General features: G+C 50.6%; 1 protein-coding gene across 2 annotated transcripts in view; it reads right to left on the bottom strand.

The window, feature by feature from the left end:
- Window positions 1–2,837: 2,837 nt before the first annotated feature.
- GRIK4 (glutamate ionotropic receptor kainate type subunit 4) overlaps window positions 2,838–12,440 on the bottom strand; it is a 121,632-nt gene continuing 112,029 nt past the window's right edge. Inside the window, exons 14-19 of one of the 2 annotated variants that reach the window (XM_063417989.1) lie at window positions 11,438–11,611; window positions 10,947–11,112; window positions 8,746–8,971; window positions 7,080–7,208; window positions 4,463–4,581; window positions 2,838–3,338 (exon numbers count right to left, since the gene is read on the bottom strand). In XM_063417989.1, coding sequence (XP_063274059.1) covers window positions 2,973–3,338; window positions 4,463–4,581; window positions 7,080–7,208; window positions 8,746–8,971; window positions 10,947–11,112; window positions 11,438–11,611 — 1,180 coding nt within the window. In that variant the 3' untranslated portion in view covers window positions 2,838–2,972. The remainder of the gene's footprint in view (window positions 3,339–4,462; window positions 4,582–7,079; window positions 7,209–8,745; window positions 8,972–10,946; window positions 11,113–11,437; window positions 11,612–12,440) is intronic. The other variant, XM_063417990.1, reaches the window with a different exon arrangement.

Here is a 12,440-nt window from a genome sequence, read left to right as displayed (position 1 = left end):
TGGAAGGATTTACCAGGGAGCAGAAAGCACAGGACAGAGGCACATCAGAAAAGGCATCTCAATGACAGCAGCTTTTATCCTCCTCGTCTGAGGTCCAATTTTGCTCTGAGTGCAAAGCCTCTGAATATTAAAAAAAGAAAAAAAACCCCAACATTAAAAAGAGAGGAGGGCAAGAGGGACATGAAACAAATCTCCTTAAAATACAGACCCAGATATAAAATACCATGTGGGTGGAGCAAGCTAACAGGAGAGATAAAAAGCAAAGATACTCAGAAACCAGGTGGTTTCTCATCATTTTTTTTTCCTTGACATCCTCTGTCTGAGCAGATGACTGCAAGATCTTTGGAGATGCAGAATAATGTCTGGCTCTGTCAAGATTTCTCTTTATTCAATGCGGGGAAGCAGTGAAAAAAACATCAGGTCTGATAAATGATTCATGGAGCCTTTTCTTCTGCTAATCTGTAAATAAATTTTAAAAAGCAGCTCCCCTTTGATGAATATATTCTGCAGCTCGTAGAAACATGTTGGCCTTTAAGCACAACACAGGCACTCTCAGATGTCTCTAGTGCTGCTGTCAGGACTCTGAAAGCCCAGCCTGGCTCCTTGCAGAGTTGGATGGAGTTTTACTGACTCACCTAAGCTGAGGATGAGCTGACTTACCTGAGCTGCCTCTGCAACCCCCGGGCATTGGGGGAGCCTTGCCTTATCTCACTGCTCAGTTTGTGCCAGGGAGAGGGGAACTTCCTGTGGATTCACGGATGTGAAAGCCAGGAAGGACCTCTGTGAACATCCTAAAAACAAGCTCGAAATCCTCTCCTTGCTGCCTATTTTACAGTCACTGGGAGGCAGAGCTTCCCCTCACACCCTGCTGGGAACAGCAGAATGACCCTGCTGTGCCCATCACCACAGATCACACCCCATTCCTGTGCATTTTCCTCAGAAACACCTGCTGGAATAAACAGAACAACCCCACTGTACCCATCACCTTGGATCAAACCCTATTCCTGTCCATTTTCCTCAGAAACACCTGATGGAATAAACAGAACAACCCTACTGTACCCATCACCTTGGATCAAACCCCATTGCCTCTGCATCCTCCTCACAAACACCTGCTGGCATCATAGGAACAACCCCACTGTACCCATTCTCCTCAGAAATATTTGCTGGAATAAACAGAACAACCCCACTGTGCCCATCACCTTGGATTAAACCCTATTCCTGTGCATTTTCCTCACAAACACCTGCTGGAATCACCCTGGTTCACCCCTGGGCAGCTGGGCCCCAACACCAGGTATGGGAAAGATGGAGCTGCATCCCTGCTCACCCTGCTGTCAGTTCTGAGTTCTCTCCTTCCTCATCACCAGGTATTTGGGCTTTTCTTTCTTTTTAATTTAATTTAATTTAAATTAAATTTTAATTTAATTTAATTTTTAAAGGTCAAATATTTTTAATTGACCTTTGCTTTTAAAATCCTGTTTTCCATTCAGCTTCTGTTCAGGTAACAGCAACACCAGGGGTGTGGACACTGTCAGGCAGCAGAGACCTGCAACAGCCAAAGCACCTCTTGCCTGTCAAGTTGCAAGAGGTTTCCTGGTTTCTCCCTGACCAGATGGGTCTCAAACTGTCTCACAACTTTCCTGACTCCAAACAGGGGAGGAAAGAGAAAAAAAAAGAGCATGATTATACAAGGACATCTTTTATTTCCGTACATTCAAGACAAAAAGAAAAGAAAACAATTCAAGAACAGGATGTACCTTCACTCAAGGCTTTATCTCCCCTGCCCCTCTCCATTGTCATCTCTTTCCTTTTACGACCAGAAATTGCATAGAGTTTGTTTTTCAATCAGAAAATTAGATTTGCCAGTGTAAACCCCACGTCTGTACCAAGCAGAGGGTGAGCTGCTGCAGTTTCTAGGGAAGTCACTATTTTCCTTACACGAGATCCTGGGCTAATGATTTTCTCAAATGTTTTGTGGCTGGAATTCACCCTGGAAGTTGCTCTGTGGGGTCACAGATTTGGGGAGCTCAGGAGCCTGGGGCAGAGCTCAGAGTCACTGCAGGAGCGTGCAGAGCACAGCCAGGGACACTTTGGGGGTCCCAACACCTCCTCCCTCAGCTGGTGGGGACGGGCAGCCTCCCCCAGTGCTCCCCACTCACCTCCCTCAAAAGGCTCCCCACACCCCATCCCAAGAACAGAAAGGAAAAAAAGAAAAAAAAGAAAAGAAAAGGTAACCCCAGAATGAAACAAAAGACAAAGAACCCCTGAAATTCCAGGCGTTTCAAGGCCTCTTTGAGTTCACTGTGTTGCTTGGCTGATTTTTGGCATTTTAATATATATATATATATGTGTATATATCTATGTATAGATATATTTCTCTATATATGTACTTTTAACAACTCCTCAGATGGACTTCCAGCAAATGCTGCTTCTCACAGGGAGCGTGTCCCAGCCCATCCTCCCCTTCCCCCTTCAACCCACCTGGAAAAGAGTTCAGCACCTGGTGCCTTGGAGACTGGGTCCTGACATACCCAAATTAAACCAAAAAAAAGAAAAAAAACCCAAAATAATGACTCCTCCCTTCCCACAGCAAATAAAAAATCCCACCCCTGCCCTTGGAGAACATCCCCCAGTAAGTGATGGAGAGGCAGCGCCAGCGTCCTTCCTCCTGCCCTTAGAGGGGGGAGAAGTTCCAGGAAGCCCTCCTGCCCCTGGGTGGGCAATATCTGCTACACCAGCCCCCCACCACGCCCCTCCTTCCCAGAGACAACCTCTGGACCCCCACCAGCCTGAGGACCTCCCTGCCGGGCTGGACACCCAACCCTCAGCCCAACCTCCGTGTCCACCCCAAGGTCCACCTCGCTCTGGAGAAGCCGCGTAACCTCTATCGACTTTAAAAACGAGTTGACATGGTACAAGTCCGTGTTCTGTAAAATGGAACAGGACCCTCTCGCCCCACCCCGACGCCCCCGGCGTTACTCGGGCTCGCTGCTGTTGGTGGCCTTGTCCCACTCGAGGCTCTCCTCGCTGCGCGCCGGTGACCCCGCGGCCTGCCGCGCACGCAGCCCCTGGAAGCGGCGGCACTCGGGGCACACGCGGATGTGGGTGCAGCCACGGGCTACCAGCGCGGCCTCCTGGGCCAGTCTTTGTGCCAGGGGGTCTGGCTCGCCCCCGCTGCACAGCTTGCCGTTGCTGAGCGTGGTGGTGCTGCGCGCCCGGCGCTCCTCGGGCGCCGCGGGGCGAGTCCGCACCAGCGCGCCTCGCCGCCGGCGCGGGTGGAAACTGTCCCTGCACAGGATGATGTTGCGCAGCTCCGTCACCATCTCTTGGCACACCGACACCTGCAGGGGAGAGCAGAGCCCTGCTGTGTGGTGTTGTATCCCCAAAAACCAAGCAGATGTTTCCCATGTTGGGAAAAAAGGGTTTCGGTTTCACCCCAGGACTTTTAAAAGAAAAACTTTTATGCCCTCCTGGCTGTAATTGGCTGGGGGTCAAGATAAAAACACTGATAGGGCTCTTTAGCTGTTCCTCAGAAATGTTTTAGACAAAATAGAGCTATTTTCTATTGGTCTATTTGCCAAAAAACCCACCTAAATCGTTCAATACTTAAGGAAGAGCACCAGGCTTCTGGGCACATTTTTGATGTGTTGTAGCAGGTGTGTGGGACCTGTCCTTACATTGTGCCTGGCTTTTTCTTCTTTTGTTTTGTGTGTTATTTTCTTCTTTAATTAAAACCTTTTGCTTTTTCAAGACACATTCCCTCATGCTGTGTCACAAGTTATTTTAAGTGATTTCTGGGAGGCTGCTGGACACCCTCAGAGTGTATTGAACCCTTGTGGAGCTAAAAACATCTGGCTCAGGGAGAATTTCAATAGTCCTGCTCACCTTCACAAGCTCTGAGTCCCTCAGGGGTGCTGGGATGGTGAGGGCTTGGAGGGACCTGGGATAGTGGGAGGTGTCCCTGACTGTGGCAGGGGTGAAACTGGATGAGCTTTAAGGTCTCTTCCAACCCAGGCCATTTTAAGATTCTGTGATATGATCCTGACATCAAATTTTTATGGACTCAGTGCTGCTGGTTTTTAACATCAATGCTCAGACACCTACGCTTGATTTTAACCCAACTCTGCCTTTCATCAGAAACCCCCACTTTGTTCTTCACCCCCAGATCAGCACAAGATCCAGACATGCTGCAGGTACAAATCCCATCTCCAGGAAAGGCGCCTGGATGTTGTACACACCTTTGATCCCTCTGAAAGCCCCTGGAGCATCTCTCCAGCCTCGCCCTGAGTAGGAGTGCACGAGAGGCTCATGCATTTCAGACCCTGCCCAAAGGACCAAGCCTGTTCCTGTGTTTGGGGTGTCCTGGCTGGGATTGCTCCTCAGCCTGGGTGTGTGATTTGCTCTGGGGCACCCCACAGACAGCAATAAACACACCCTGTCCCCTCAGGACACTGCCAGGTCCTACCTCTGACTGTTCAGAGTGTCGAAGGCTCCACAAAAATTCCAGCATTGCCATAAAAATTGCTACGATTAAGCCACAGATGAGCACCACGAAGATTCCACCAATGTTCTCCATTCCCAAGCCTACAATAAAACAGGAGAGACACTCTGGAGAGGCAGACACATCATAAATCTCAAGTATCACTGCACAGAACCCCCAGGTTTTGCTGTTTTGTTGGCACTGTAGACGCCCAGCCAGGGACCAAAACCACGGAGCCAGCAGTGTCCTATTAATAGCTCCTGCATGACTCAGATGGCCCAAGTGAGTGACTTGCAATAACTGCAGGATCGAAGATGCCTTCTCAGAAATGATGATTTTGCAGATAAACAGCCAGAACGTTGGAGGGAAGCACAAAGCAATTTGTGGACAGACGGAAATCAGGAGGGGAAAAACGCCGGATCAACGGGGCACATTAATCCCTGCAAATTATTCACCCAGTGCCTTTGAACTTGCAAAGGAAGAGGAGCAAGGCTGTTAAAGGAGCAGAGATAAAGGAGACAGGGAAGGGCTTTAAGGGAAGCTGGCAGCAGGAAAAGCTCCTTTGATTGCAGCACAAAGTGCTGCAGGAAAATGATTCCGGCTGCTTGGACTGCAGTGGGAAAGGAGAGGCTCCAGACAAGAGCAGGATGCTGTGTCACACTTCAGGATGACAAAATGGGGTCCGTGCCACCCAGGGGTACCTGGCTGTGGGTTGGGTGTCTCTGCCCAGCACTCCTGGCCCATGAGGAGGAAACAGCCATGGACAACTCATCCCACCTCCCTCGGACAGCTCGCTTCCTATGGGATGACCACCATGCCTACCCAGCCTGCATTCCAGAAAGTTCACCAGCTGAAGGAAAATCCATTCCTTAAAAACCTGAGCGTTCCACGTGCTGAGGCCATCACTTCACTTGCCACCACTGCCCTGGTCCCCAAAACTGTGCCTCCATCTGCCTGTGGGATGAGCTGACCTCACCATGTGCTGTCCTGGGGTCTGGTTCCTCTCTCCTGTGTTTGCTTTGGGTCCCTGATTGGATTGATTAATAAAACACACGTGCTCTGCCCTGGGTTGGCTGTGCGAGGCCATTACTCAACAAGAACATCTATAAAAATCTTCCTCTCCCTCCTGTAGCATTAAATCAAAATGCAAGAATCGATGATTTATTGACTTGATCTCGGCGTGGCTTTTAGACATAAAACCTCACCAAAATCCTTGTAAATCGCTGACCTGTTTTGTTCTGAAACTTAGCAGGTCACATTTCTGCCTCCTCCTCCGTCGTTCTTTTGGCACCACCCCCAGAACAACGCAGGGAGTCTGTAAATCAGAGACTTTTGCAGAGGTGCTTCCACAGCAATGGCAAGGCAGGAAAAACAGCCCGGAATTACAATTCAGACCCAAAGGTAAAGGCCATCCACTCCCACCAGCACCTCACAAGTGTGGATTTAGGGTTTGTACCTCTCTCTACATCCTCCTGTCATTCAGTCTGGGTGCCACCTCAGACACCCAAGCTCACTGAGAGATATTTCCTTTCTCCATACAGCTACAGCCTTCCTCACCTCCCAGACTCAGGAAGTGAGCCATGGTATAGGGAACAAACCAGAAAAAACTTGCCCAGGGTCACAGATTGTGCTGGGTAGTGCCAGAAACAGCCCAGCTTCCAAAGCCCTCTCAAAACAGCCCCCAGCCTAGGTTCCACCTTAGAGTTGCCTTTGGCACAGTCCATGCAGAAAAAAAAAACCTTCCCACCTCCAAAATTAACTCCTTTAATAGCGATGACCTGATGTTTTACACCTTCAGCCTGGAGTTAAATAACTGGGGTTGTCTGCAGAGCAGCACTGCCCCAAAGTGAGCATCACCTCCCAGCCCCACAGGGTCCTGGCAGGAACTGCACAGACACACACACCTACACCTGCTGCAAGGTCAAAACCCCAAAAGAGCTTCCCCACACCTGGCTTGGCTCTTTGCTCTGCTCTCACAAAGGTCACGAGGCTGTGCTTTTAACCGAGGGGCCTGCTGGCATCGCAGAAAACACTTGCTGAGGAAAGGGCTGCTGCCAAAACTAAAAAATGCAGCAACTGTGTTAAGCTGGCAACTGCTCTCATGCTGGGACATCAGCCTAATGTGGTGGCTTTTATGGCAATTTGCATAGCATTACCCAAAAGAATTTGCTCCTCAGTTTACAAATGTACTAATAAAGTCCTTGTGTCCCTTCCCCTGGCTGTTTAAAAGACGCTTTCACTTGGAGCCATTAACCAGCGGGCCTGTGGTGGAGATCCATCTCCCTTCAAGGAACTCAGGATTTTGGTTTGATCCCTTCAGCCATCCATTTTCCCAGACATTCATTAGAAGCTAATTTACCCTCCATATGCCTCCAATATTTGTCATTTGGTTGTTCCCGCTATCTCTGCCCCAGGCAAAAACACACAGCGTGAGGCACGGCGGAGCTGTTTGGCTTTCTCCTTGAATTGTGAAGGAAGGAATCTCGGGTCAGGAGAAGGGGAAAAAGTGATTTCCAGGCAGAAAACCTGGCAGACAATGCAGCTGGGTGCTCATCTGGGCAGGATGTTTCTGTGCCTGGTCCCTTGGGAGTGCAGGGCTTACCTTTGGCTCTGTGGTCCTCCTCTTTGGGGCACTTCCCTCCCTCCCACCACTTGCGCTTCAGGATTTCCAGGCGGTTGTTCTCCTGCAGCTGGAGGATGGCCAGGTCGAACTCATCACGGAACACGGAGCCTGCAACGCCGAGAGGGACGTGGTAGGGCCCCGCCTTCCTCCCCATCATCATCATCCTCCCCCCATCATCATCCTGCCCAGCTACCACAGCTCCTCTCTGGGTGGCTTGGAGGGGCTGTCAGTCCATGTGAGCCATGGAAAGCTGCAGCCACCCCCCTGGGAATGTCACCTGGCTTGTGTCACTCGCAGGAGGTGACTTTACCTGGCCACCAGGAGCCACACAGGCCACTGCAGCAGGTCCCTGACAAGGGGAGCTTTGGCTTTTGGATGAGCAGTTCAGTATCCTGCTCCTGCAGACCATGGAGGCCCCTCTCCTGTCATTCCACCTCCAGTTCAACCTTGTTCTAGCGCTCCTTCCCTCAAACTGGCCACGGAATAGAAATCCTGAGTTGGAAGGAGCCCAAGGATCATGGAAGCCAAAATGTCCATGTTGGAGGAGCTCAGTCCTGTGCTGGGCATGGAGCTTGGCTGCTACCAGAGATCCTTGTCTAGTACAAGAAATCCTTGTGTGCCACAGAGATCCTGAGGAAGGGCCATGGGAAAGACTGTGCTTCTCCCAGTAACTCTGCACTATTGTCCCAGCCAGCAGCTTTCTGCTCCTCTTATCTGCTACGGTTTCACTGTTTAACAAGACAATGTCAGAACAAATTTAGCCCTGAAGGTAGGGATTTGTACTCACTTTGATCAGGTTGCTGTGATTTTACAAGCTTACCCATGTTCCCTAAACTAGAGTGGCTGTTTGTGTGACGGGGCCTTATGTAATCCTCCTCAACTTTGTGTTGCTAAATGCCAGGGCTTAAAGGTCAGGACAAGGCTGTCCAAAAGATCAGCTCGAATGGAATAACAACGACTAAACCCTTATTTAGTGGTGATCTTCTCTTGTGAGCTCATACATTTGAAAGACAAAGCCCCTGCATTTGTTAAACCTGATGAGGAGCCCCTGAATCACCCAGCTCTCTGGCCTGCAGTTTCAAGAACCACCAGCTGTTAAACATTCCTGCTAAAAACTACCAGAGTTGCCACAGCATTACTTTGACATCACTTCTGGGATTGAAACAAGGAGCACAGAACGATGCACAAACACCGGCGGGGGAAGGAAACAGCAAAGAGCAGAAAACAAGCAGCAATTTTGAGACATCTTTCACACGAATTATTGAAAGAGCCGCGGTCGCGTCTCACACGGCTCTGGGCCAGAGCAGGGTCTCACATCTGGCTCTGGGCCAGAGCAGGGTCTCATATCTGGCTCTGGACCAGAGCAGGGTCTCATATCTGGCTCTGGGCCAGAGCAGGGTCTCACATCTGGCTCTGGGCCAGAGCAGGGTCTCACATCTAGCTCTGGGCCAGAGCAGGGTCTCATATCTGGCTCTGGACCAGAGCAGGGTCTCACATCTGGCTCTGGGCAACAGGTAAGGAATAAAAAGGACCCTGGGCAGAGCCGTGAGATGCAACGTTGGCTTTTAGAGCCGGCGCAGCCTTTGGAACGCTCCGGTCCTCTGCCGACAGCTGAGAAGGACTAGAATTGTTCTTCACTGCCTACCGACGGGCATGCCAATCCCGTAGCCCTTGGTGTCCAGAAGGCCCCCGACCTGCGTGAGGTTGCAATTGCGCTGCCGATAATACTCGTTCATGGTGGACTCCAGCAGGAAGGCGTAGTTGGAGTTCAGCACGCGCGCGATCCCTTCCTCCGTGCTCTTCACGAAGACGCTGGGCTGCTTGGAGTACATGTAATTCCACATCCGCTGGTACGTCTGGTAGCGGGAGTTCTGCGGGGAGGAAAGAGGCAGGAACACCTCAGGGAGGAGATTTGGGGTCAATTAGAGGCCGAAAATTAAACCCCTCAAATCAGTCGCCACAGTAGAAAAGCCACAATGGAGAGGAGAATCAAATCGGGTTTCAGATGCAGAAAGGATTTTGATGCCTCATCTTCGTTTATCTCAAAGAGGTCCAAATGTATTGGGAGTCTGTTGGAAAAGCTGGGCATGAAATGCCCCAAATCCAACAGGATCTGGCAAAAAATCTTTGTGTAAATTCAATTTTAGAAAAAAATCATAATTTCAGTAACCATGCATCAAAAACACACAAAAAAGCTGGAAGAAACAGCTCCTGCTTGGCTGACTGAAACCTCTGGGAGCTCCCTTTAGAGCTGACACTGTACTGACCATCCCTCAAACATTGTCCCAACAGTTCCTGAGTGCCAGAGCCAGACTCCAGCACCCTGAAGAGAGCACTGAGGGCTGGGGGCAGCACAAAAGCTCTCTGGAGATTCTTGCTCCCAAATTTTATTCAAAAAGTTACCCAAATTTAGTTCACCCCCCTGTGAGGCAAGTTGAAGTGCTTGCTGGAAAGAACTGTGGGGTTTTTTTGTCATTGATTACAATAAACTAAAGCTCAGCCAGCCCCAAATCTTTAGAGATTGCCAGTGGCTGAACCACCTTGGTCCAATGGAAAGAAAGCTGAGAATGATTAATCTCTCTTGCCTGTGCTGAGCAGAGAGTGAAACCTGCTCGCACCAGGACTGAATATAAACACACCCTGCTCCACACGAGGATTTTCACACTGTCAAGGGCTCGTTTGCTGTGGCTGGCGAGCGATGCTGGAGAGCCTGAGGGAATCTGCTGCTGACCCAGTTCCTGTCCTCGTCTGTCCAGCTCTGTCCTCTGGGTGCAGCCACTTGGGCAGGAGACAGATGAGCAGGGGAGGGTGTTGGTCCCAATTCGCTGCATTTTTAAACTTTAAACTGTGTGTCAGTGTCAGCAGAAGCACTGCCGGGACAAGGTGCCTCAGGAGGGGACAGACATTCCTTGGTGCACCCGGGAAGGGAGGGGAGATGGAGGCAGTTTCCATCACCACTTTAACCTCCCCATCCTTACACCTGAGGCAAACGGATCCCAACACAGCTTAAAGCACCACAAATGGGACAAACCCCTCTTTTCCTCATTTTCCCTCTGATTTCCTCAATGCCAGGCAGTGCAGAGACACAGTCAGGGGTTTAAACGTGAAAGCTTTCCTCAAGTGAGCCCTTCGTATACAACCACCTCACTCACTTAGGCTCTGCTCAGCTCATTTGAGATGTAAAGTTTGGCTTAGAAGTAGCTCTTTTCCATACCCCTGAAGAGCATAAAGTTGGGCTGAAAAGCTCAGGCTGACTCCAGAGATTTCCCAGCCTTCCAAATTCAGTTCAGACTCAGAGTGGGGGGGAAAGAGTTAGAACAAGATTCCTCTCCTTTTGGAATTTCAACAAGTAATAAATAAATAAAAAATCCTCAAGCAGTTCTTTGTGTGTTCAGAGCACTGCAGAAAAGATTCACTCATTTATCTCCCTTCTGAGCAGAGCAGGGAAGATAAAAATTAAATTGGGCTAAATGGCCCACATAACTTAACATACACTCGATTTATTTCAGTGCCACTGACCTCATACAGGCTCCAGCACTTTGACTTTTGTGAGCCTGCCTGGGCTGTGCAAATGGTTTTTTTTGCTTACCCCAAATAAAGGCTGAAACCATGTGGAGATCTATAAAAATTTGACCTCCTGGTCAAATTCCCTTCTGTGATCCACCAATGCCTCTCCCACCATTCATCCCATCATCCCCACCCTGTGCAGGGATCTCTCCAGAGGTCCCCTCCGTGCCAGCCAACTGGAGTGACACGGGCACAGCAGGCTGAGGGGACACCCAAATCTGATTGAGGGGTGTCCTGTGCACCCCCTGCCCGCCCAGGCAGACGAAGAACGAGGTTTACTTGGAAGAAGGTCATGCTGGAGCCGCCGTGGATGGTGCCGTACTCGATGGTTGTCTGGTCAGCGAGGTCATCCACGGACTCGATGGGGACGTCCATGCGCTGCACGGTCAGGAAGGCCGCCAGGTTGGCCGTGTAGGAGGAGATGATGATCAAGGTGAACGCCCACCTGGGACGGGGAGGAGGAGATGTGGTTTCCCTCAGGGAATCTGCTCTCCATCCCCACACTTTGCCCCTCAGAATCCCAGATCCCAAATCTCAGATCCCAAATCTTGCGGATTTCTGACCCTGAATCTGTCAGAGGCTGCAAAATCCCTCCAAAGCCATCAATCCTCACACAAGTGAGCACCACATCCAGCCATCCTCAAACACCTCCACCACCTCCCTGGGCAGCCCCTCCCAGTGTCCCACCACCCTTCCCATGAAGAAATTCCTCCTCCACTCCCGCTTCTGCCCAGAGGAACCTTCCTGAGAGGAAGGGCTGCCCTCCTTACCAGACCCCGCTGACGCAGCGCGTGGACAGAGCCTGGGGGGCGATGGTGGAGCCCTGCTGCATGAACCCCCCCACCGGGAACCACAGCGAGTTCCCCAGGGAGTACTGGTTCACCAGGAGGTTGCATCGACCTTGGGAGCAGGGGTGGGGGCTGTACCACTCGTATGGAGTCAGCCTGAAAGGACAAGAAACGGGGAGCTCAGGGAATGCGCTGGGAAATGGGACACTTTAAAAACAACAAAAAAGAGAGAAAAGCTGTGAAGCTGCAGCTCTCCTGGAGGCTGAGTTTTCTGAGGAGGAAATGCTTTGCTGTCAGTTGATGCCCAGGGCTCAGAGCTGTGTGAAACGTTTGCTCTAAGACTCAGGAGCCAGAGGCTTTCTTGTAAAGATTTGCAAAAAAACTTTGAGAGGCTCTGCTCTGGGCAGCTCTGCGTGCATCCTGCAGCCCTGTGTGCAGATTCACAGCACAGCAGGAACTCCAGATATGCAGGGACTTGATGGGAAGTAGAAATCAAACATCTTTGGCTGTGCTCCCTGCCGGAGCCCGAGCACTGATGGGAAGTTCAAAGCGAAGTGTGTGAGCTCTGACTGCACTAAACCATCAAGAAAAACTGTGTTGGTGCAAAGGCTTGCTCTGGGAAGGTCTGAGGTGGAGTTGGAAGCTGAGTGCTGGTGTTTCAGAGCATCCCATCCTTCAGGGACAGGACAGAGGTGGGAACAGGAAATATCTGACAGCCTGTCACTGCTGTGACTGCACCTCTCTCTCTCTTCTTTGCTGTTTCCAGTCCCCAGCTCCCTGGTTGCTAGGAAAGTCTGCTAATTGATGTGCTGCACTTCATCACGTTGCTCTAGCTAAGAAAGCTGGGGCCTGGGAGGGTCATTTTGGGGCTATTGCCAGAACAGCTGCAGGGCTGTGCCAGCTCACATCGCATTTAGCCAGAATGAGGGGGTTATTTTGATGCCTGCCTCTCCTCTCTCACTGTGGTGCCAGGGAGGAGGAGGAG

The sequence above is a fragment of the Prinia subflava genome, chromosome 22, assembly GCF_021018805.1.
Source record: "Prinia subflava isolate CZ2003 ecotype Zambia chromosome 22, Cam_Psub_1.2, whole genome shotgun sequence".
NCBI lineage: Eukaryota > Metazoa > Chordata > Aves > Passeriformes > Cisticolidae > Prinia > Prinia subflava.
The sequence above is the reverse complement of the archived record's forward strand: the minus strand, read 5'-3'. Positions and strand labels throughout refer to the sequence as shown.